The following is a 20,687-nucleotide window of genomic DNA, read 5'->3' as shown; positions in this document are numbered from 1 at the left end:
TAAAACCAAAAAGTTAACATTTCCTTTATCATTTTGAGCTTACATTTTAATAACCCTGTGTGTCCCCAAATAATACAGTTTCTATGACCAAGTTATACTCTCTTGGAAGCAAATACAGAATTCCAGCACACTTTTTTATAAATGGCAAATAAGTAATTTACTAGTAGAGTTTGATAGAAAAATTCTTTAATCAAAACAAGTTTACATGTTGACACTTATGGCTTAACTAGAATAAATCTGTCCAAATTTAAACTGTATTAAGGACCAAACAGATATAATAGCAAGAGTTCCCTCAACAGTGGGTCCTAGTTCCATTGTAAGACCTCTCAAAAGCAAAACTCCAATTATTGAAATGATTCAAACTTTTCATCTATAGGTGAAAACAATTACCTAAGAGGTCAAGGCATACAATGCATGTCACATGCAAACACTGGTATTAAGCCTTTTTCCCATATTCATAGTTTCCAAACATGAGAAGTCTTTTAAGCTATTGCAAACCACCAACTGACCTAGTATTCAAAATACCTTAGAAACGCTGTTAAGTTACCCTTAAATTTTGTGTTAACCTTGGTTCACCCTGATGTAGTCCACATACATGAATATACAGACAACTCCTTTACTTTTGTCTGTTGCCTCAGAGTTAACTAATGTTTCCACTTTTTGCAATCCTGTCACATGTATGACATAGAAATAAAAATTCCCTTCTGATATAGCCATGTTTTCAAATAGGTTAGTTTCCTTATATAGTATTTATTTTATTTACTGCAAAAGCATTATGGATTGCATTTTTTCCAATTAAAAAAATACTCAGTGACTTCTTTAATGTGTCACTTTTTAAAAAATTCAGAAACTCGAGACATTTCTCAAAAATAAACTTTTATCATTTAGTTTTCAGTTTCAACTACTAGTGCCTGTAAAGGATCTTGAATGGTTGAACCCTAAAGCCAGATTCATTCCTATATATATCTCCTGCTCGCTACAGGAAACTCATGTGACTTCACTGAATTCCCAGCCACAAAACTAAATCACTTTCAAAAGTTAACATGAGTTTTGTACCTTGTAGAATTGTCAGTTCAATGTCAGTTGGAAATCTAGTTGTCATACAAAAAGGCATACAGACCACACATTGTTACAAAGCAGCAGGATAATGTAGCACAATGTAGACTGAGATTAAAATTAACTTTTGATAAAAGAAGGGAAGGAGTGAGTACTTGTATAGAAGTAACATTTTATCTACCATAAAAATGCTTAACTTCTACAAAACCCACAAACAGTGAAAAGACAGTCTGGTAAATCCAAGATTTGTAAAAACTATGCACAAAACCCACAGTATTTGGGAAAAGAGGAAAGGTTTATACAAGTAGCAGTTTTAAAAATGTAACCTTTTTCTACTATCAATTACACATTAACATACACACACTAATTGAAAATATACTACAACCAATGTCTGAAAAGCAGTTTAACATTTCCTAAATGGACTTTCCCTCACATTTACTGTATAATGTAGCTGTTAATACTGCACAAGTTACAATTAGCAATGTTTAGTCACTCTTTAAACAAAGATAAGGAGATTTCTCCCTCAAAACAAGTTTTAAACATCAAAACCTATGCTTATAAAAATTTAAAACTTTCAGCAGTCTAAGTATTTCAAATGAAAACCATTACAAACTTCTCAAATGTTCTTTATATCCCAGGTATGTCAACCTAGTTATCTAGTGTAGAATCCTTCAGAGATATTTCAGTCTCTCTCTCTTCACTGGATGGCCTAAAGAAAAGGGGGAAAGAAAGGTGTGACAACTGGGATTAGGGGCTTATTTTTCCTCAGGAGAAAAAAAGATGTTAAATCTGTGCATTATGTTCTTAAAATCACCAAAATAATTTTTTTCTTGACTTAATTTTTTGTTCAAAATTTTATTTTACCATGTTGTGTCGTCTTCCCAAAGTAACATGTACATCAAGCAAAATACCTCAGGGGAGCATCATGGCTCAGGCCCCTTTCCCATCATTTCCAGCTTTAAAATGAATTCTCTTTAAAGAACATGAAAATGTTGTATCTGTGATACCAACATATCATAAACCTTAAGAAGTGGGGCTAATATATACATGGACAAGATTTCCCTGCATTTGAGAATTAGCTTGATTCCAAGTCCTTCAAATGTACAGTGGACAAACCAAGATTTGGGTAACTGTGGTTCCTTATCTAGTTATTTTAGAGTGGGTATTATAATACAACATAGCCTATGATTCTAGACCTAATTTCTGTATTATCCAGTCAAAATTCAAGGAAGTATGGACATGAATCATTATTAAAGGTTTATCAGTTGAAGTCCAAGGAATAGTTTTTTTAAACAGGATTCCTGCCTTACTTTATTCCCTTGAATACAGTGGCTTATTAGTTGTAAGTGAAGTTTCTTTACAGTTTGGCCATTTTGATTTGCATCTTGAATCCTGAATTCAGGAAGTGAGTGATGAAAATACAATCCCTTACACAAATAACCCTGGAACAACAATGCGATTTAAAAATTAAAACATACATTATTACAACCTACTAAAACACGTCCTCACTTTTTCTTACTGCTGGCCTCGTGGTTGTCTTTGCTCTCTTCACTACTGTCTCCATTATGCTGTGGTTGATTACAGTCTTGAGAATCCGATCCTCCATTTAGAGTCTTTGAACCTTTAGAAAGATTCCAATGGAAAACTGTTAGAGCTTCTCATATTTTTAAGATGTCTCGAAAGACCTAAAGTCAGAAGTAAAACATCGCCCCAAAGTTTCTAATACTGTATTGTATTTGAAATTACATTGTAATCCTTTGGATAGACAAGGCACAATAAGAAAGTGTCACTACATATATCTGTCCATATAAGAAGTAGGTTACTAATCTGATTATTCCATGTTACTGTTATCAGGAACACTAAAGTAAAGGGTGGTACAACTCTTTAGAGCATTATGATTTATTCTAGTTCTTAGAAAAAGCATTGTGAATCACAGTAAATTTTGTATTTAAGAACAAAAGGTGTCAAAGTAGTAGTTAACAGGATTTTGTCTCATTACTCTGAAAATGATGAGGGCTTCCCTGTAAGTACTATTTCATTAACAAATCTCTAAGGAAACCTATATCATTCCCTAATTAATAACAAAATTCAACTCCTTCTGAACATTTTTTTCTACATTAAGCAGCTGCTAAAATGTTTAGTACCATGGAATTGGGGAAGCTGCTAATGGTACAGGCAGACCTCAATTTATTGTGCTTCACAGGTTTTTTTTTTTTTTTTTTTTTTTTACAAATTCAACATTTGTGGCAATCCTGCATCTATCATGTTTATCAGCACCATTTTCCCAACAGCATTTGCTCACTCCATTTCTCTGTGTCACATTTTGGTAATTCTCACAGTATTTCAAACTTTTTGACTTATTATATTTGTTATAGTGATCTATGATCAAGTAATCTTTGATGTTAATGCTATGACTCACTGAAGGCTCAGATGATTTGCTAACATTCTGTTAGCAACAAAGTGTTTTTTCATTAAGGTATGAACATTGTTTAGACAATCCTAGTGCAAACTTAATAGATTACAGTATAGGGTAAACAACTTTCATATGCCCGGGGAAACCAAAAAACTCATGTGACTCACTTTATTACAGTATTCTGGAACCAAACATGCAGTGTCTCCTGGGTGTGCCTAAGGATTCTATTTTAAGTGTTGGTCATACATACATCCTAATATATTTATGACTGAAATAGCATATCTGGAATTTGCTTCAAAATAATCTTCAGGGGTGTCACAGAGAAACTTGATGGGGATATAAAAGAGCAATGATCATGTACTGATAATTGCAAAAGCTGAGTGATGGGGACATGTAAGTTCATTTCTCTCAACTTCTGTGTAGGTTAGAAGTTTTTCCTAATTTAAATGGAAAGAGAACAGCAACCACCACTACTGGTAAATACCAGGAGCTAACTACTACTAATTTAAACTTTATGAAAAGTTAAGGATGAAAAAGAGAAGCTAAGGTTGAGCACGTTCTGCTAAGTGCTTTATGAGACTTTCTCATCATTTAATATAGATATTGAAGCCATTTCTTTAAAAGCAGTTCCGGCAAACAATTACCACATACCTGTTTGTTCCTTTTCTAGCTTTTTGTTTGGCCCTTTCTTCCCTTGATCTTTGGTTTTATTTGCTTCCTCATGCTGTCTTTGTTCGGCAAGAGATTTATTCAGCACTTGTGTGATCACAGAATCTCCTTCACCAACCAAAAACATGTTCTTAAACTTGTTATACAACATTGTAGACTTTTCCATAATAACCTGACTAACTTTGAATCGCCGTATCTGAGAAAACAAAACATATGCTCAAATTTTCCTAATTCATTTTTTAAATGTTACTTAATGAAGTAGTGATAATGAGGAAATTTTTAAAATCTGCATGACTCAAGATCACTTACTTTTTTCAGTGTTGTAATCATCTCTGTGTGTTTTTGAGCTTGCTGCATTGTGACCTGAAGTGAAGCAAGTTCATCCAAGGCCTCAATACATCTGTTCACATCCTTCATGACAAAACAGTAATTTCATAACTGTTAATCACTACAACCCATATGATCTATTTCTAGAGATTACTTTTAAAATCTCAAATAACAAGGCAATACAAAATAACCAATAATAGTCTATCTCAAATTTACACTTACAAAATCATGAACCTATAAAAGCAGCACTGTATTTTTAAATGAGGTATTAAACACTTACAAGATTATCAATTTTGAGTGAATTTTTAATTTCAGCATGTATCCTTTGAAGTCGAGAATCCATTGATGTTTCTATAAATTAAAATGTGAAACACAGTAAATAGGTTTTCCAAAACCAGTAATTCTGTATAATCTAAGCAAAGTATAATGGAAGGATTCAGTAAATTTTTTTAAATGTTCTTAGTAATGTGCCTACATCATTAAGAAGTTATCTGTCATTTTTAGTATTCAGCTTAGGAAAGCAAAGAATCTCCATCTAGCCGCATGTTTCTAAAATAAGCAGTCTGCATCCAGTAACTCCTCTTTTGCAATCCTTAAGCACCTGCTTCACCCTTACATATTTAACCAAAACTAAAAAATCCATCTGAAACCAGATTTGTCAGAAATGGAAAAACATCTAGCTTTAGGCAATGTTATAAAAATTTGACTTCACCATATAATGAGCAGTAGAATAATAAACGTGACTCCTTGCAAGTTCACCTGATAACAAAAACAATGCAAGGTATAGAGAATCCAATAGGGATTTGAAATGTGTACTTGTAGGATAAGAACATAAAATGACCAATTTCAAAACCTATACAATTGTCTGTAAAACCTCCTTTCTGTTTATAATACAATTTTACACATCTTAGAAAGTGAAATAACTAACCTCGCTTCTTCTCCACTTTCTTAACTTCTGGCTTCTTTCCTTCATCTTTATTCTGCCTATCAAATGTTAACACAAATATTTCAAAAACATTGGAACTTCGTGACTGATATACCAAATGCCCACAATCCCTTATGTAAAAGTTTTAAAATTTTTTTCTTCAAAATAGTGGCCTAGATCACAAGGAATTTGACTATAATTTTTAGAATCTACAATGCCACAGTAGCATTAATTATAAATATAAGGAAAACTCAAAACACGTAAAATTAACATGCTAAGATGATCTAACAATCTAATTTTTCAGTGGCATTACAAATAAATTTTAACAGCCGCCTTGGTGAAATTTTGTTCCAACAGTGTGTTAAAAGACCAAATTTAGGGTCAGTGGACAAACAGGCCATAATGGGAAAGAATGCCTATAAATGTTTCATGAATTATACATCACATTTACTTTTTAAAATAGTATGTCAAAATAGACTGATTTAATTGTTCCCACATCTCCAAAGGGTAGATAATTTGAGGGATTCAAAGTTAGTTTCAAGGTTAAATAGACTGTTTATAATATTACTATATTAAAATGGAGTGGGATTTTTTTTGCCAAATAGCAAACTTAAAAGACATTCACTAACATTTACATACCATTTCACAAATGAAAAGGTACCATTTTACTGTAAATCAAAAATAACCATTTAAAAATGAATTCTTAATAATTTCTAGTACCTTGGAGTTCGGGCCCTATTAATAATAAACCAGTTGAAGTAGACAACAAAAAAATATCTAAAAATCAGGTTTTTTTTTAAAAAAAACTTTATTTTAAAATTTTGGTTACAGTTTCATTTTTGTTTTCTTAACAAGTCTACTGTTTAATCTCTCAGGATTAAAAAACAATTATTAATATTCTAAAGAATTAAACAACAAAGGAATGTCAAGGGAAGGGCACAACTGCCCCATTCTCTGGGGGTATAATAGCTACTCCAGTTTAACACCTAGCTTCAAAACAAAATGAATTTTTATATTTTCTAAATGAAATAATGTACAACCACCATCTTCATCTGAGCTTATTATAACTTTCAAACACAAAGCTTCATTTTAAGCTTGGTAAAAAACTTTTAACAGGAATGATGGCCGACCTTAGTATGTAGTGTGTACCTTACAGGAAATTTTTTTTAACAATCATAACACAGTAATAATGCCATTAATGAAGTCCTCAATTTAGAATCTGGAACATTCTTCCATCAAGGGGGGGGAGGGGGAAATTCAGTCCAATGAGTCTGTCTCAAGATCTTCATCTCTTGTTTGCTCCACTTGTATTCTCTTTTCAGTAACTGGATTAATGCTTTGAGCCCAAAATGAGATATATTTTTTATTACTGTAGATTACATGTTGTTTGGCTGGGAATACAATACAATAAACTTTATTTTGCATAATGCATTTCATACAAGCTGCATCTGAAATGCTTTACAGAGCAAAACTGTCCAAGTACAAAGTTTTGTAATAACAGGAGAAGGAAAGAAAACACAAATATTAGAATTTGAGAAAGTTACATTCGGAGGACATTCAAAAAGAAATTGAAACACATAAAGATTAACTCTGAGATACTGAAAAAGGGTTGGGCTAGATTTACTAAGCAACAACTAATTTTATATCTTAATTTGGGGAGCACAATAAAGTTAAAAGCAACAAACAGTCCAACAACTTTTCAGTGAAAGGACAGGAAAGGATAGGTAACAAAAATTAACTCTAGTATTAACATAAATGGTCAAAGTCTAACAGATTAAGGGGAGTAACATTTCTGAGCCTTAGATCAATTTTTAAATTACTCCCTCAAGTAGCTAAAACTGCTTATATATCCTCCAAAAAACTAAGAAAGCAGATAGTCAAACACTATACTTATCAAGAAAGAATTCCGGCTTACAGATTTATTATAAAGAAAAAGTACAAAATTATTTAAGAATAGTTTTAAGAATTTCACTGTTTATTATTAGGTTTGTCTTAGTGACCTAGAGCATGTTTTTAAAATCACCTCCTCACTAAAACAAAAAAAAAACAAAGTTTAGTCAGCATAATGCGAGACGCTTCACAAGAAAAGAAACGCTTTTCAGAGAAAGAACTCAGAAGTGACAGTCTAAAGATAACCAGGAAAACAAATGTAATAAACACATGAAGCCTAATCATCATTGGCACTGCCACTTTCCTTCTTATACAATTATTTTATAGAATAAACTTAAAGGGGAAAGAAACTCCCCATGGTAAGTATAGTCTCCAAGTATCAAAACTTACTACCTTGAACTTGACTTATATTGCACACATCTAATGAAACCCTGTCAGCCTTTAAATTTACTTTTACTGGCTTCTTGGGTTTCCAACTGTGCTTTTGTTATTTTTGCTGGTCTTTTGGGGGAGGCCTGCTGGTGGTATGACAAATATAGATATCTCTTTCATTCTTTCCCCACCAATTTATTATCATCTTTCTCTATTTAATATTATATAAGAAAATAGTAGAGGATGAGGACATTTTCATTTTCTACAAAGCCACTTAACAGTTAAGCCCTATCTGCACTTTTGTGGTTATCTCAGTGAATTTCATCCTCTTTACTCAGAAAAGAATGAAGCCTAAAACATGATTATCGTCATATACTGAAGACATTTATCTAACACATGGGAAAAGTCACTTCTTTAAAAGGCTTCACAAAGTCTGGAAAATGAGATTCTATTGATTAAAAATTTCATGCTAGCTTAAAAAAGAAATTGAAATTTAGAAAAAGAAAATACTTACTGCTCAGTTTCCATTTGTTCCTCTTGCTTGCGTTTTCTATCTGCTGCTTCTTTGTCATGTTGGCCTTTCAGCAGATTCCTTCTATGAGCAGTCTGAAAGTTTCTTCCACCTTTTCTCTTCTGTTTTATTTGAGAATTAGGATGGTTTTAGTTAACTGTCAAGTCAGTGACTAATGCTTCTATGATTACAATCTTGGGAGAAAAGAAGCAACTGGTTTTCTTAAGGGATGCATACTAATTTAAAAAAAAAATCTCAGAATTGCACGTTGTTGCTATCTAAATTTAACTTTCCCCTTGATTTGGGGATTTATAATCTATTTACTGCACTACTACTGAAATGATATGCTTCGGTTAAGATGAGTTAAAGTGAAGTACCTCTGGCTATTTGCCCCCGCACTATGATTCTGATTTCAGTACCTGTTTACTGACAAGTACCTGCCCAACCTACCGAATTTAAAGTTTTGGGCTCCTGAAGTATTAAATAAATTAGATAAACATAAATGAAAGACCTACACAACCTGGGTCTGTAGATTTCCAAGGCTATATACAAAACTTGTGTTTTTATACAAAAAAGAAATGTATGGCTTTAATAACATTCTCAAACAACTGCTGTATTCAAATAAAGTACTACTAATAAAATGTACACTAAATAGGCATGAAGTAAGAATTTCATTGAGGTAAATAATAAAATCTATGTATAAATGTACCTTTCTACATCTGTCTTCACTGGTCACAACCTCTTTGGCTTAATTCTCTACTTTTCCTTTCTATCAATAGGTGGGTGGGGTTACTGGAAGTTTATCACGCAACATTTAATTTCCATAGAATTGTGAAAAGGTAAGACAAACTTAGGATGTACGATAAAGTTTCAAGTGTGCTTTTTAAACACAGCTAATTCAAGTTTATTCAGAAAGGTAAAGAAATTCATTTTAACTTTTAATCACATTTATAGACTTTAATAAAGACATTGAAACTTTGCTAAAGATTAAGAACTACATAGGAAACTAAAAATAGGACAAATATTTTATTTGATATGCAAACGTTCTACCTTTTCACCTTCTTGATCATCTCCTTCCTCTTCAGAATCAGAGGTTGATGTAACCCCTGTTTTAGCTAAATTTTTTCTTTTTGATTCAACTTCTTTTTTCCCCTCTTTTTTATCTGGCTCTTTTCTTGGCTTATCTTCTTCCTTCTGGCCCTCTTCATCCTTTTTAAGCTGCTTTTTAGGTTTTTCCTCTTGCCCCTTTTTCTTACTTTTCTCTTCTTCAGTTACCCTATTTCACAGGTACAACAATGAAAAATAAACTTTTATGTATCATTAGTACATGTCATTCAACCACACTCTCCAAGTTAATCGAATAAGTATTTTGGATAACAATAAGCTTTTTATTTAAAAACAAATTTTAAATATCCTTAAGTAAAATATAATGGAGTGTCATCAACCAATCATAAAAGGAAAAGAACATCCTTTTAATACAAGTTAGAAGATACAAAAATTACAGTGGCATTCGGGTAATAGAAAAGTGATTTTTTTTCCCTTTGTTTTCTAAGTTTTTTGTAATGTGACTCACTCACTTAAAAATAATATTGAGTACTATCTTATATGCCATGGTACTATTCTTGACTCTGGGAACAATAGTGTTTAAGATGCGTGAAACACCTAGACTTTATAGTGTTCATATTCTACACATTTATAAAAGTAAATAATGTTTAAAAAGTAGCCATGCTGGGAAAAATACAATTGCAGAAGCAAACTGCATATGGTGAAATATGGTCAGTTTAAAATTTAAAGAAATATGCTTTGCAAAATGTAAAAGGCTCCCAACTTACGCATATAATGGTAAAATATCTCGCCAATTAAGACTAATATCAAAGTGTTCAAGGAATTTAATTGAGATTTTCACATATTATATAATTACATCAGTGGATCTGAAAGCTGGAAGGGACCCTAGATCATTTAGTCCAACCCATTCCATTTAACAAATGAGAAAATGATGGTGTAAAAGGTCAAATAGCCCATTATCTCAATTCCAAATCCACTGAACCTACCAGACAAATGCTTGCTTGAATCCTTAAGAGATTATTAAATGGGAAAAGGAAAAAAAATAATTTTTATCTCTTTAGAAACTTTTTATCACACAACTATCATTGGCTATGTTTATTTTCAAATGTTATATGGGTTTCATCCTTTAGCTGTAATCAATGGAAGAAAAAGTAGGCAAGTAAAATTACTTAACTCGCTTCAATATTTCCACAAGTGTTAGTATTTTGATAATCATCACTTCATGGAAATGACAACAGAGAATCAAATACAAAAGGCATTTCCATGGCTCTTAATAGATATTGACCAACTGCCTCCCCCAAAATGTTACCCCCTATGCAAAGAGGCAGGTCTTAAAAATAAAAATATCCTTTTAACCCAGCAAATCTGTTTCTAGCAATGTATTCTAACCAATATATTTGCACACATACAAAACAATAGATGACAATGTCTAAAAAAATGTATCCATACAAGGAATAAACTTTTAAGAATTCTGATACACAGTGGAATACCATGCAACTGTTTTTCTTCTTTAAAGGTAGATTTAAAAGTGTATCATAAGTTCCTAAGAAATGGGATTATTATTTCAAAGTTTTTAAAACAGTGTCAAAACAGAGAACTCCCATAAACGTAACTATCACTGCTTACTACAATTAAGTCTTTTCCCAGTGGTCCTCCCTCCTTACCATCTTCTGTGAAAAACAGACTTCATGGTGATATTTTCCCTTTTTAATAGGTCAAGGTACAATAGGAAACTTACATTAAAGGACTGAAGAAAGTATAAATACATGTTAATAAGAGCAAAAGTTAATGCAAACATAACCCCAAATATCTCAGTGACTTAAAACAAATATTTTTACTTTATATGAGGATTATGAGATGGTTTCAGCTCTTCTGGACTCTATCCACTGTCTTGTCATTTCAGGATCCACTGCAAAAAAGCTGTCACTAGCAGATACATGCTGTTCTCATGGTGGAGAGCTTATGTTTCAAAAGAGCTTATATAGTTTCGCTCTGCACTCCACTCAGTTTTTGCCCAGATACAAAGCTGAGAGTAGCTATAGCAGCCAACGCCCAGCCTACATTTAGCACAAATGAGAAATAAATATTGTAAGCTACTGCTATTTTGGGGCTGTCCATCACCAAAACCTCAAACTTGTGACACTTGCTTTGCATTTGAAACCCTAATATATTATACAGTGGGTAAAACTGTCACCTGTGATAACTGGAAAGAAAACTTATTCAGTGAACTTGTGGCTTTGGGTGAAGAGGTTAGAGAGAATATTGGCATCTTGAGTTGATTGTTATCAACATAAATTTGATAGGTAAGTTCAAAAAATAATAGGATGACAAAGGAAGGCAAAAAAAAATTCCCTGCATTTCAGTGTTGAAAGTCACTTCCATCCTATAAAAGATTTTCAAATTCAGACAAAGGCTGGTGTCAAAGATCCAATCAAGGGTGTAAGTTGCCAGCGTTTCCTTAAGAATTCAAATGGGGATACCATGATACTTCTAATGAACAAATGGTTCTATGAAAAAGAAACCAGGAGTGGGTTTTCAGGAAAACCTATAAACTCAAAAGTGCTTTTAGTTAAATATAAAAAGAAAAGCATGTCTGGGGAAGAAGTCTTATGAATGAGACCACTACACATGACACTGACTAGAATGAAACAGAACACACATGCTAACAATAAAGTATTATTACCAAAAGTAAAACCAGCCTGCATTAAGAGAAATTAATGGAGATTAAAAAGGAATATTGGACCTAAAGTCCCTAAAGTATGAAAGCAGGCTAAGAAAGCTGCTCAGCTAATAAGAAGGGTTAATACTTTCCAGTGCAACTAGTGATACTGAAAAAAGATCAACTAAGGACAATACTGAAAAAGAGAGCTCTCAGAAGAATCAGCCAAAAGCCATGGAGAGAAATGGACTAGGAAGATATTCTCAGGGAAAACTGGGATAGACCTAATCAAGGAAATGCTCCTTATATCTAAAACAGGGATCTCACAATCTTTTCCCAACAGAATTTCTTATTTCCAAGGGAACAATGACTGCTGTGTGCCTCTTAATCTTCTCCTTGAGAGTATTTATTATGGTTCCCTACCCCAGGTCAATGTGCATATATACATAAAGGGGAGAGGGGAGCAGATAACTTGTGTTTCAGTTCCTAAGTCTCTAGATCAAGGCCTTATGTTGATCACGAAATCCTAGACTTGAGGCTTGATGCCTTAATTAGAGGAGACATCTTAGGGAGATGAGTGAGATTTATTTGGTATGTTTCAAAACAAACATCTGCATGTACCTAATTTCTTAATTTCACTATAGTAGGTAAAACCATGTTTTAATTTTTTGCCACTATTTTTGAGAATGTTTAAACAGCTAGCTTGGCGGTAAAATAAAACTCTTTAAACATGTGTTGGTTGAAAAGTACCAGCACTCTAGTGTTCTATAACTGAAATTTCAAATAAAATGTTTTCATTCAAAACACTATAAATCCATTCTTAAATGACATACTCACTTGAGCCTTTTCTATAAAATCTTCAAACACAGTAACTATAAAGCTTTGCCCTCTTTGTCTAAATATACATTCCTGTTGGTGAAGTTTCTACCCAGAAAAGTCAACACAAACAAGATCCATAATGGAGAAGAAGGATGGCAAGGGAAGAAAAAACAAAAACCTGATTATTTTGTTGATAACTAAATAGCTATCATTCTAAAATACTTTAAAATTTTAAATTTACAAAAATAATTTTAACTTATTTTTAAATAAAGGTTACTCTGGAGGAGCAAGATTTGTGGAAATTGCTTCAAACGTACTTTGTCTAAAAATTTCCTTAAACAAAGGGAACTATTATAAATTTTACCCTGCAATTATCTAAGTATCTTCTACCCTAATAAACAAGAAAATGTCTTAGATTAATGAAATGAGAATCATATTTTTAGTGATTCCCTATCAATTTTAATTTTTTATATACTAAAAACTATTTTTTCAACAGTTTTTCCCATAATTCTTGGCAACACAAAATAGTAACAGCAACAAACATCCTGTAAATAAAACTGGTAAAAATGCAAAGAAATTTATACATATTTGAAGTGGAATGTCTCATTTACTACATAACTAATTATACTCACATGTCACTCTCTGAAGGACAGGGCTGTTTTACCATTTTGGGTCTGCCTCTTGGTTTTGGAATCTTGACTTCTGTAGCTAACATTCACAGGAAAAAAAAATTATAACTACCAGCTTTCCATTAAGATGTAGATCTCACATATAAAAGTTACAAATGATATATACTAAGAATATTAATTAGTTTATTACAGATACAATTACTTTAGGTTTTAAAAGTATAGCTTCCAATGGTTCAAATGAGTAGCAGCAGCAAATTTAGAGGTAAATCAAGAGTATTTTCCTTCTCTCCTTAACATGGCTGAAGGCTTAAAAGGACACCCTTCACTGCTGTTTTAATAGGAATGGCACAAAATTCAACTTTATAGTAGATAGCAGCACTTAATATTCAACATTCATATACATATTACAATATTATTTGTATATGTATGTTTGCACCTTTGAAAATTTGCTATCAGGATTCACTGAATTTTCTAACAATATCATTAATTTGATCCATTACAATATTAAATTCCGAAGTAAAAATCTGGTAACAAATTCTGGTTTTTTTTTTTGGGGGGGGGGTATTACTCATTTATTGTTTCATTAAGAATACTATGTTATGAAGTAGAAAAAAACTGGCTCTATCTTGGCTAATTTTGTTTTACTTTGTATTACAGACAGATCCTTCCAAACTGTTTCCTATTTGCCAAATTAGGAAAATATTTTACATAGGCAGTGCTGAAGACAGCTGCATACTGTATAAGCCCTAATAAAGAGAGAAGGCAATAATTTAAAAATTAATAGCTCTGATTATTCAAATGCTGTTTTTCTCTTGCTTTCATTATGATTCCATTTGGAAAGCTTAACTTTTCTAAGTAAGAGGTAAAATAAACGCATTGTTCATGGATTTTACATCTCACCACAGCCTCATGTGCTGCTATTAAAGGAAAATACAATGGGGATAAACACAAAATGAAAAAGTCTTAAGCAATTATTTAAAATTTAAATACTTTATTACAAAGAGCAGAAATATTTATCTCCTTTGAAATTTATATATTACACATAACCAAGTCCCTATTCACCTATTCCAAAGTAGCTGAGGTACAACACTAATGGCTTAGAATATTAATCACAAGCCAGCTATTTAAACATTAATAATCGTACCTGCAGGTCGTCCTCTTTTAGGACTCACTTTTAGATTAACAGATGCTGTTGCTGAAGTCACTACTCCTGCCTCCTCGGTTTCTACTTGTTTTTCTGCCTGAATCACAAAGATTTAAATTAACTTACTTATTAGCACATAGTAGACATTCCAAATTTAGTTCAATGGTAAAAATATGCCACTATAGGATAACAAGTTCAAATATAAGCATAACTTATATACGATCTTCATTATTTTTCAACACTTGACTCATCAGTGATATCCTCAAACTTAGCTTATAATTCTAGTGAATAATTCTAAGAAACAAAAAACCTTCGCTTTGTAGATATCTCAACCTAAAAAAGTCATTTGTAAAAATAAAATGAATATTCTTGATGGTAAATGTTAAAGTATAATGTAATTACACTGTAACAACCCACACACTGCTTATAAACGTACTTTCATTTGAGTATCTCAAAATGCTAACACTTTACATTGTGTACTTATGATGTACAACCTAAATTAATGTTAGAAAAGGCAAGAAATTAAGTTGCTGATATTTCCATTTTTCAACTTTGTTAATATATGCATGTTTTATTTTGAACTGAGACAGATCTGCTGTTCTTCCCTAGGAGTTACTATTACTATCCATAAAGAGGAATTTACTACTGTAAAAAAAATTCCAATGACCCTCTGCAAACTGTAATGTCCCACGTAATGAGACAACAGCCCCAAACAAGTATCATTTAATCAATTCAAGCATTAGAGTAGAACAAAGGTTAATAACCACCAATAAGAAAGGAAATGCAAACATAACATCATAATTGAAAGGAGAAAAGAAATAGTTAAGAGAAAAAAGAGAATGGGAGGACTACTATGAGCTGCTCCCCCACCCCCAATTATTTAAAATTCGCCCTGAACTATCTCAACAAAAATAAAGGCAATAAAGCATCATGCCAAACTTGTGTAATCTAATCTTATTGATAAAAAATTTTTTTAGTCTTTTAATCAGCAGTCTGATTTGCAAACACTTAACAAGTAATGCCCAATATTGGTAAGAATGTGGAGAATTGTTCATATATTGATGGTGATCAAATCAATAAACTGGTAATACATTTCTGATCATTATGAATTATCAGCAATAAAGAATATTCAAACCTGACTCAGCAATCCCACTTCTACGAATTTATCCATTTCTTTGTTCTTAGTTTTTAAACATTATTTCTGCATTTGTAATTGCAACATAATAATGTATATTCAAAGCATTATTAAAAGTCAAGAAACTCATCTAAGGTAACACTTGAATTGTTCAAGGAACATTACAAAAATTTCTTCAAAACATTAGCTCAAGTTGTAGTTCTAATTTTAAGAATTTACAGACCAGCTACCCCTGCCCCAATCCTGATTTGATAGCTCTGGAGTAAGAAGCCAGGTATCTGTTTTTATACCAGAGGTTGAGAGCCCAAGACTGTATGAGAGCTCTTCTCCTATTGAGGAGTTAGGAGGGTGAGGAGTTAGGAGGGCAAAAGTTCTCCAAAGTTCTGTTCAAACTGAGGAGCTCTTCAGTGCAAAAAACAACCCCTCTTCGATTATACTTTCAACTTTTGGAAATAGATCATGATATTGCATAAGAATTACAGGTATGAATCTTTTTGAGAAGATACCAATAAGAGGTAACAAGTTCATCAATAACTAACACCATAAATAAACACTATATTAAGCAAAAATACAGCCCTTCCAGACATATATTCTTGACTATTATAGCAAAATCATGCAAGTCAAAACCATTCCTCATGAAAATAAACTCAAAGAAATATTTTATCTAGAGAAAGGACTATTAAGTTGCTTCAAATATATATATTTAAATATCTTAAATGCAAATATTGACTCTAGATTAATTTCTTCCATATTTTACTTTATCTCACTGAGACCTCTAAGCCTTTCTCCCCATTTATAACCCCACTTTCTAGCTTTACTCCCTTCATGACTTTACATAAAGACCCCTCCACCCCACAAAAGCCTCAAGGGACTACTATTCATTTGCATTCTTGCTTTGCTGCACCTGTCCCATAAATCTCCAACAGAGGATTACTATAAAACTCTACCTTCCCATGATGGGTGATGCCTTAGAGGGCCAGGACAGGGAGGGTTGGGGGGAGTCGCAGGAAGGAAGGAATATGGGGATATGTGTATAAATACAGCTGATTCACTTTGGTGTACCTCATAAGCTGGTACAAGAGTATAAAGCAATTTTATTCCAATAAAGAGCTTAAAAAAAAAACAACAAAAAAACTCTACCTTCACTGCTCTATTATTCCCTGCTGCTGAGCCCTGATGAAAAAAAGTTATACAAACATGCATTCATTTTATGCAACTTCAGCTGTTATCCCAAAGCCATCCATTAATCCTTTACCTTGATTTTGTCAAGTCCTTTCCTTCTCCTCCCTCTAGCATAGACTTTCAATCCTTTCTTCCTGCTTTATACACGAAGTCTTGCTTTGAATTCGGTGAGGGAGAAAGGAGACTGAAGCCAGCAGGAAGGGATTCCCTTAATTTCCAAGTCTCCCTAGAAATCTGTAATACTCTTGTCTGCCCGTCCCATCAATGTTAAAAAGATGAAATGTCCATCTCTTTCCCATCAAGTCAATTCCTTCAAATGTGTCCTCCCTTTTCTCTCACCCAGCATTATTCTTAACTTAAAATACTTTATACTCTTTTCACATCTTTGATCTTTCCTGATTTCCAAAGAAAAAGTGTTAGAGCCTCTATTATATTTTTTCACTTTTAACACCCTCCCTTAACCATGCAAATCCTTGTTGCTGCATCCTCTCTCCTCCCTTTCAAAGATTTCAAAAGCACAGTGTAATTTTAACATTAAACATTCTTTAACCTACTTCATCTGTTCTTACCGTTTGACCTTAAAGTATCCTGGGGGATCCTAATTGTCAAACCTTATTAGACCCCCTCTGCATCAGGACACTACCAACCACTCCCTCATTCTTAAAATTTTCTCCTCCCTTGTTTAGCTTGAGATATTCTCTTGGATTTTCTTCTGACAGTTCATTCTCAGCCATAATTTTACAAAGCAACCTTTTATTCCCACTATAAACCCTCAGGATTCTGGTTTCTGCGTTGTTCTCAGTAAACTTTCTCCCTTGACTACCCATCTTATATCCTATCTTTGTATCAGAAACCACATCTGTAACTGCTACCTTTTTCCCCTTTGGTGTCAGAGAAATAAACATATTCAGTCTAATTCTCAAAGGTGTTTCACAACCTCCTCCTCATGCCTTTGCTCCCAATACATCTCCTGCATTCTCAGTATATAATCTAGTCATCCAAGCCAACACAGTGAATCATCCTAGTTTCCTCCCCCTCCCTTCACACCCACTTCCAATCAACTATTAACTTTACCTCCTAAGGTGCTCTTAAAATCCCATCTCTCATCTATAGCACTAAAAATGTCATGCTAACTCTTTAGAAAGGCCTTTCATAATTTAGTTACCAAGTTCCAATCATAACTCCCCATTTTAATTCTCTTGTTTTATGTATTTATTATCTATCTCAACAAAAACATAAGTTCAATGAGAACAGAGACCTTATCTTTCTAATTCACTGCTGATTTTCTGCTTGGGCCACTGAAGTGAGTACCAAAATTCTGAATGAATTTACCAGTGAACTGGTCTCACTGCTTCAATCCAATCCCCATTATTCACACTTCTTTAAAAGGAGTATCTGAATTTTAAAATAATTCAATGGCTTCCCACCACTTCTCCAGGTTCTTAAGGATAACACACTGGGGTTTTTTATACTTGTTTCCCTCAAACTTGTCTGGTAATACTGAAATGCAATACTTGAAATGCTTGAAGCAAAATTTTCTCTATGCTTCTGTAATTGCTTTACACGTTCCTCCCCTCCTCCGTTCATCTGCCTGACAAAATTCTGCCTATCTTTTAAAATTTTTTTAAAAGTTATCACAGCCCCTTCACAATACCCCACAAGGGATAAAAAGCCACTGTAATTATTTGTTTTCATAATTTACTTCCTTATAAGACACTGAACTCACAATACTACAAAAAATTTTTTTAAAGACTGAACTGAAGTTTTCTTTGTAGCTTTGTCATATAACCATCTGAGACATAAATAAGTCAGAAAAATGTGTGATGAACAAAACTTCACAGGGAAGAAACATTAATTAAAAGCATAAGATATATTCTGTTCTGTCACATACTCTCATTTCATGCAAAAATGTTGTAAAGTGAAAACAACAACATAGTAATGGACAAGAGTTATAAAGCACTTACTATGCATCAGAATTTATTATAAATATCTTACATGTGCAAACATTTAATTCTCTCAACAATCTTATGAGTATATATATTGTCAGTTTTGAGGCAGCATCATTAAAAGGAATGAAAATTGGTGCATTTTATTTTGTTTACCATTCAACTTAAGGGTGCTGCATCACTAAGAAAAGAAACAGATAATTTTGATATGTAACCTATCCTTTAAAAAAATTAAAGGACTTAGAGTGAAAGGCTAAGTCTAAATCAAATAATACCGTTTCATTATCTACACTTCCTCAATCCAACTAAAATAAAAGTTTTTATTTTTATAATAATTCTATTATTTTTTTTATTTTTTAAATAAAATCTTTTAAGCAGTAGAATTACCTTTCTCTTTCTCCCTCTTCTGGCAGCTTTTGGAGTGCTTATGTCAATTGCTTTAGTCATATCCTTTAGAAAACAAAAACAAAAACAAAGCTGATAAAATTGGTAAATCATGCCACGACAAAGAAAATTTCACAAGCACATTTAAACTAAATTAAAAATCACAAGAACGGTTCACTAAAAGTACTAGGTAAATTTTTTTGTTTCTCTGACCTTTGAAATTAGAGACATTAAAAGTCTTAACACTGTCATCATAAAGTGAAAGTAATTACCAGCATCTTCACATTAAAAAAAAAACGCTTTCCTCTGTCAGATCAAATATAAAAGTCACACTTGACAGTACACTGGGAGGTTTGTCTATTTAAATTCACAAAACACTCTTTCTACAGTATTAACCTCAGTTTTAGGATTGTGAATGTTAAGAGGCAGCCAGGACTTTGGAGATCATGTAACAATTTCATGAGGCCCTAGAAGTTCTGGGCTAAATGAGCATCCCCACTCAGATAATCAGAGTTGGAAATAAATCTAATTGGTTTTTAAAAATTAGGTTCAATGTCCTTTCCTGTAGATCCACCCAATAATACCTCACTTTAAAAATATTCCTAACAAACAGTAAGCTACTCTCCTAGTTGTACCTCATATTTTGCACAGCAAATTAACTTCAAATAAAAAACATCCATGCATCTTAAAGACACAAGAATTCTTTTACAATACTATATTTAATATGTACACAAGGAAATAAGCCTTTAATTTTTCCCATTCATTACTCAACTACTCTAAAGATTACTTTCTACTTTGCCACAATCGACTCATCTTACAATTCTTCCTTGCAACAAAATGTGTTTAAAAATGCAAGAGAAATTAAACACACCTCATTGCTGGCTTTTTCTTCATGGTCAGTATCTTCCTTTGAAACACTAGTTTCTTTTTCTTCAACTTCAACATCAGATGATGTGTTTGATTGTTTAGTTGATGCCTATGAACAATCAAGTCTATTAATTTCACAAAGTAATATTAACCCAACTTTAAAATTTTGTACCCATGAAAAATCAAAGCCTGTTTGTAAGAAAGCTAGAAAAGTATCCTCATTTCTGTTGTACAAGATACTTTTAATATACACAATTTTTAGAGTTTTAAATGCTACTATTTTATTTAGTAAAGTCTCATGTGAAACTATATTCCAGCAATTGATGCATACAATCTCAGCGGATAAAATGGTGACGCATAAATAAATTAAAAGTACAATTACAAAGAATACCACTCTGATGTTCTAACCAACAAACACCCAACAAGATAAAATGTAAGGTAATTTAGAACAGCACAGACCTACACTGTATTTAACTACTGAAATATTCTGGATAAAGAAGCTAATCTATGTACTCTAAGCCAGCCTTAACAAAGGATATATATCACAACTTTAAGGACTTTAATTGATCTATATCTCAAACTTAGTTTATTTAAAATGCAGATTCCTGAAACCCAAACTTATGTGATTCTGATCTAACAGACACTGAGTGGAAGTCCAATAATCATTAAATTTTAATAGTATTCCTAGATGAGA

At 32.7% G+C, this 20,687-nt stretch overlaps 1 protein-coding gene across 7 annotated transcripts in view; it reads right to left on the bottom strand.

The window, feature by feature from the left end:
- PSIP1 (PC4 and SRSF1 interacting protein 1) overlaps positions 1-20,687 on the bottom strand; it is a 44,363-nt gene that overhangs the window by 6,270 nt on the left and 17,406 nt on the right. For 2 of the 7 annotated variants that reach the window (XM_057720415.1, XM_057720416.1), the window contains exons 5-15: positions 19,998-20,102; positions 19,130-19,192; positions 14,480-14,576; positions 13,339-13,414; positions 9,214-9,439; positions 8,167-8,285; positions 5,394-5,449; positions 4,746-4,816; positions 4,448-4,549; positions 4,121-4,334; positions 2,566-2,677 (exon numbers count right to left, since the gene is read on the bottom strand). In XM_057720415.1, the coding sequence (XP_057576398.1) occupies positions 2,566-2,677; positions 4,121-4,334; positions 4,448-4,549; positions 4,746-4,816; positions 5,394-5,449; positions 8,167-8,285; positions 9,214-9,439; positions 13,339-13,414; positions 14,480-14,576; positions 19,130-19,192; positions 19,998-20,102 (1,241 nt within the window). Of the gene's footprint in view, positions 1-169; positions 1,766-2,565; positions 2,678-4,120; positions 4,335-4,447; positions 4,550-4,745; positions 4,817-5,393; positions 5,450-6,189; positions 6,862-6,893; positions 7,421-8,166; positions 8,286-9,213; positions 9,440-13,338; positions 13,415-14,479; positions 14,577-19,129; positions 19,193-19,997; positions 20,103-20,687 lie in introns of those variants that run through there. The other 5 variants (XM_057720417.1, XM_057720421.1, XM_057720420.1 and 2 more) reach the window with 5 other exon arrangements.

Source organism: Hippopotamus amphibius, chromosome 2 (assembly GCF_030028045.1).
Source record: "Hippopotamus amphibius kiboko isolate mHipAmp2 chromosome 2, mHipAmp2.hap2, whole genome shotgun sequence".
Classification (NCBI taxonomy): Eukaryota; Metazoa; Chordata; class Mammalia; order Artiodactyla; family Hippopotamidae; genus Hippopotamus; species Hippopotamus amphibius.
Note: the sequence above shows the minus strand (reverse complement) of the source record. Positions and strands in the feature narration are given on the sequence as shown.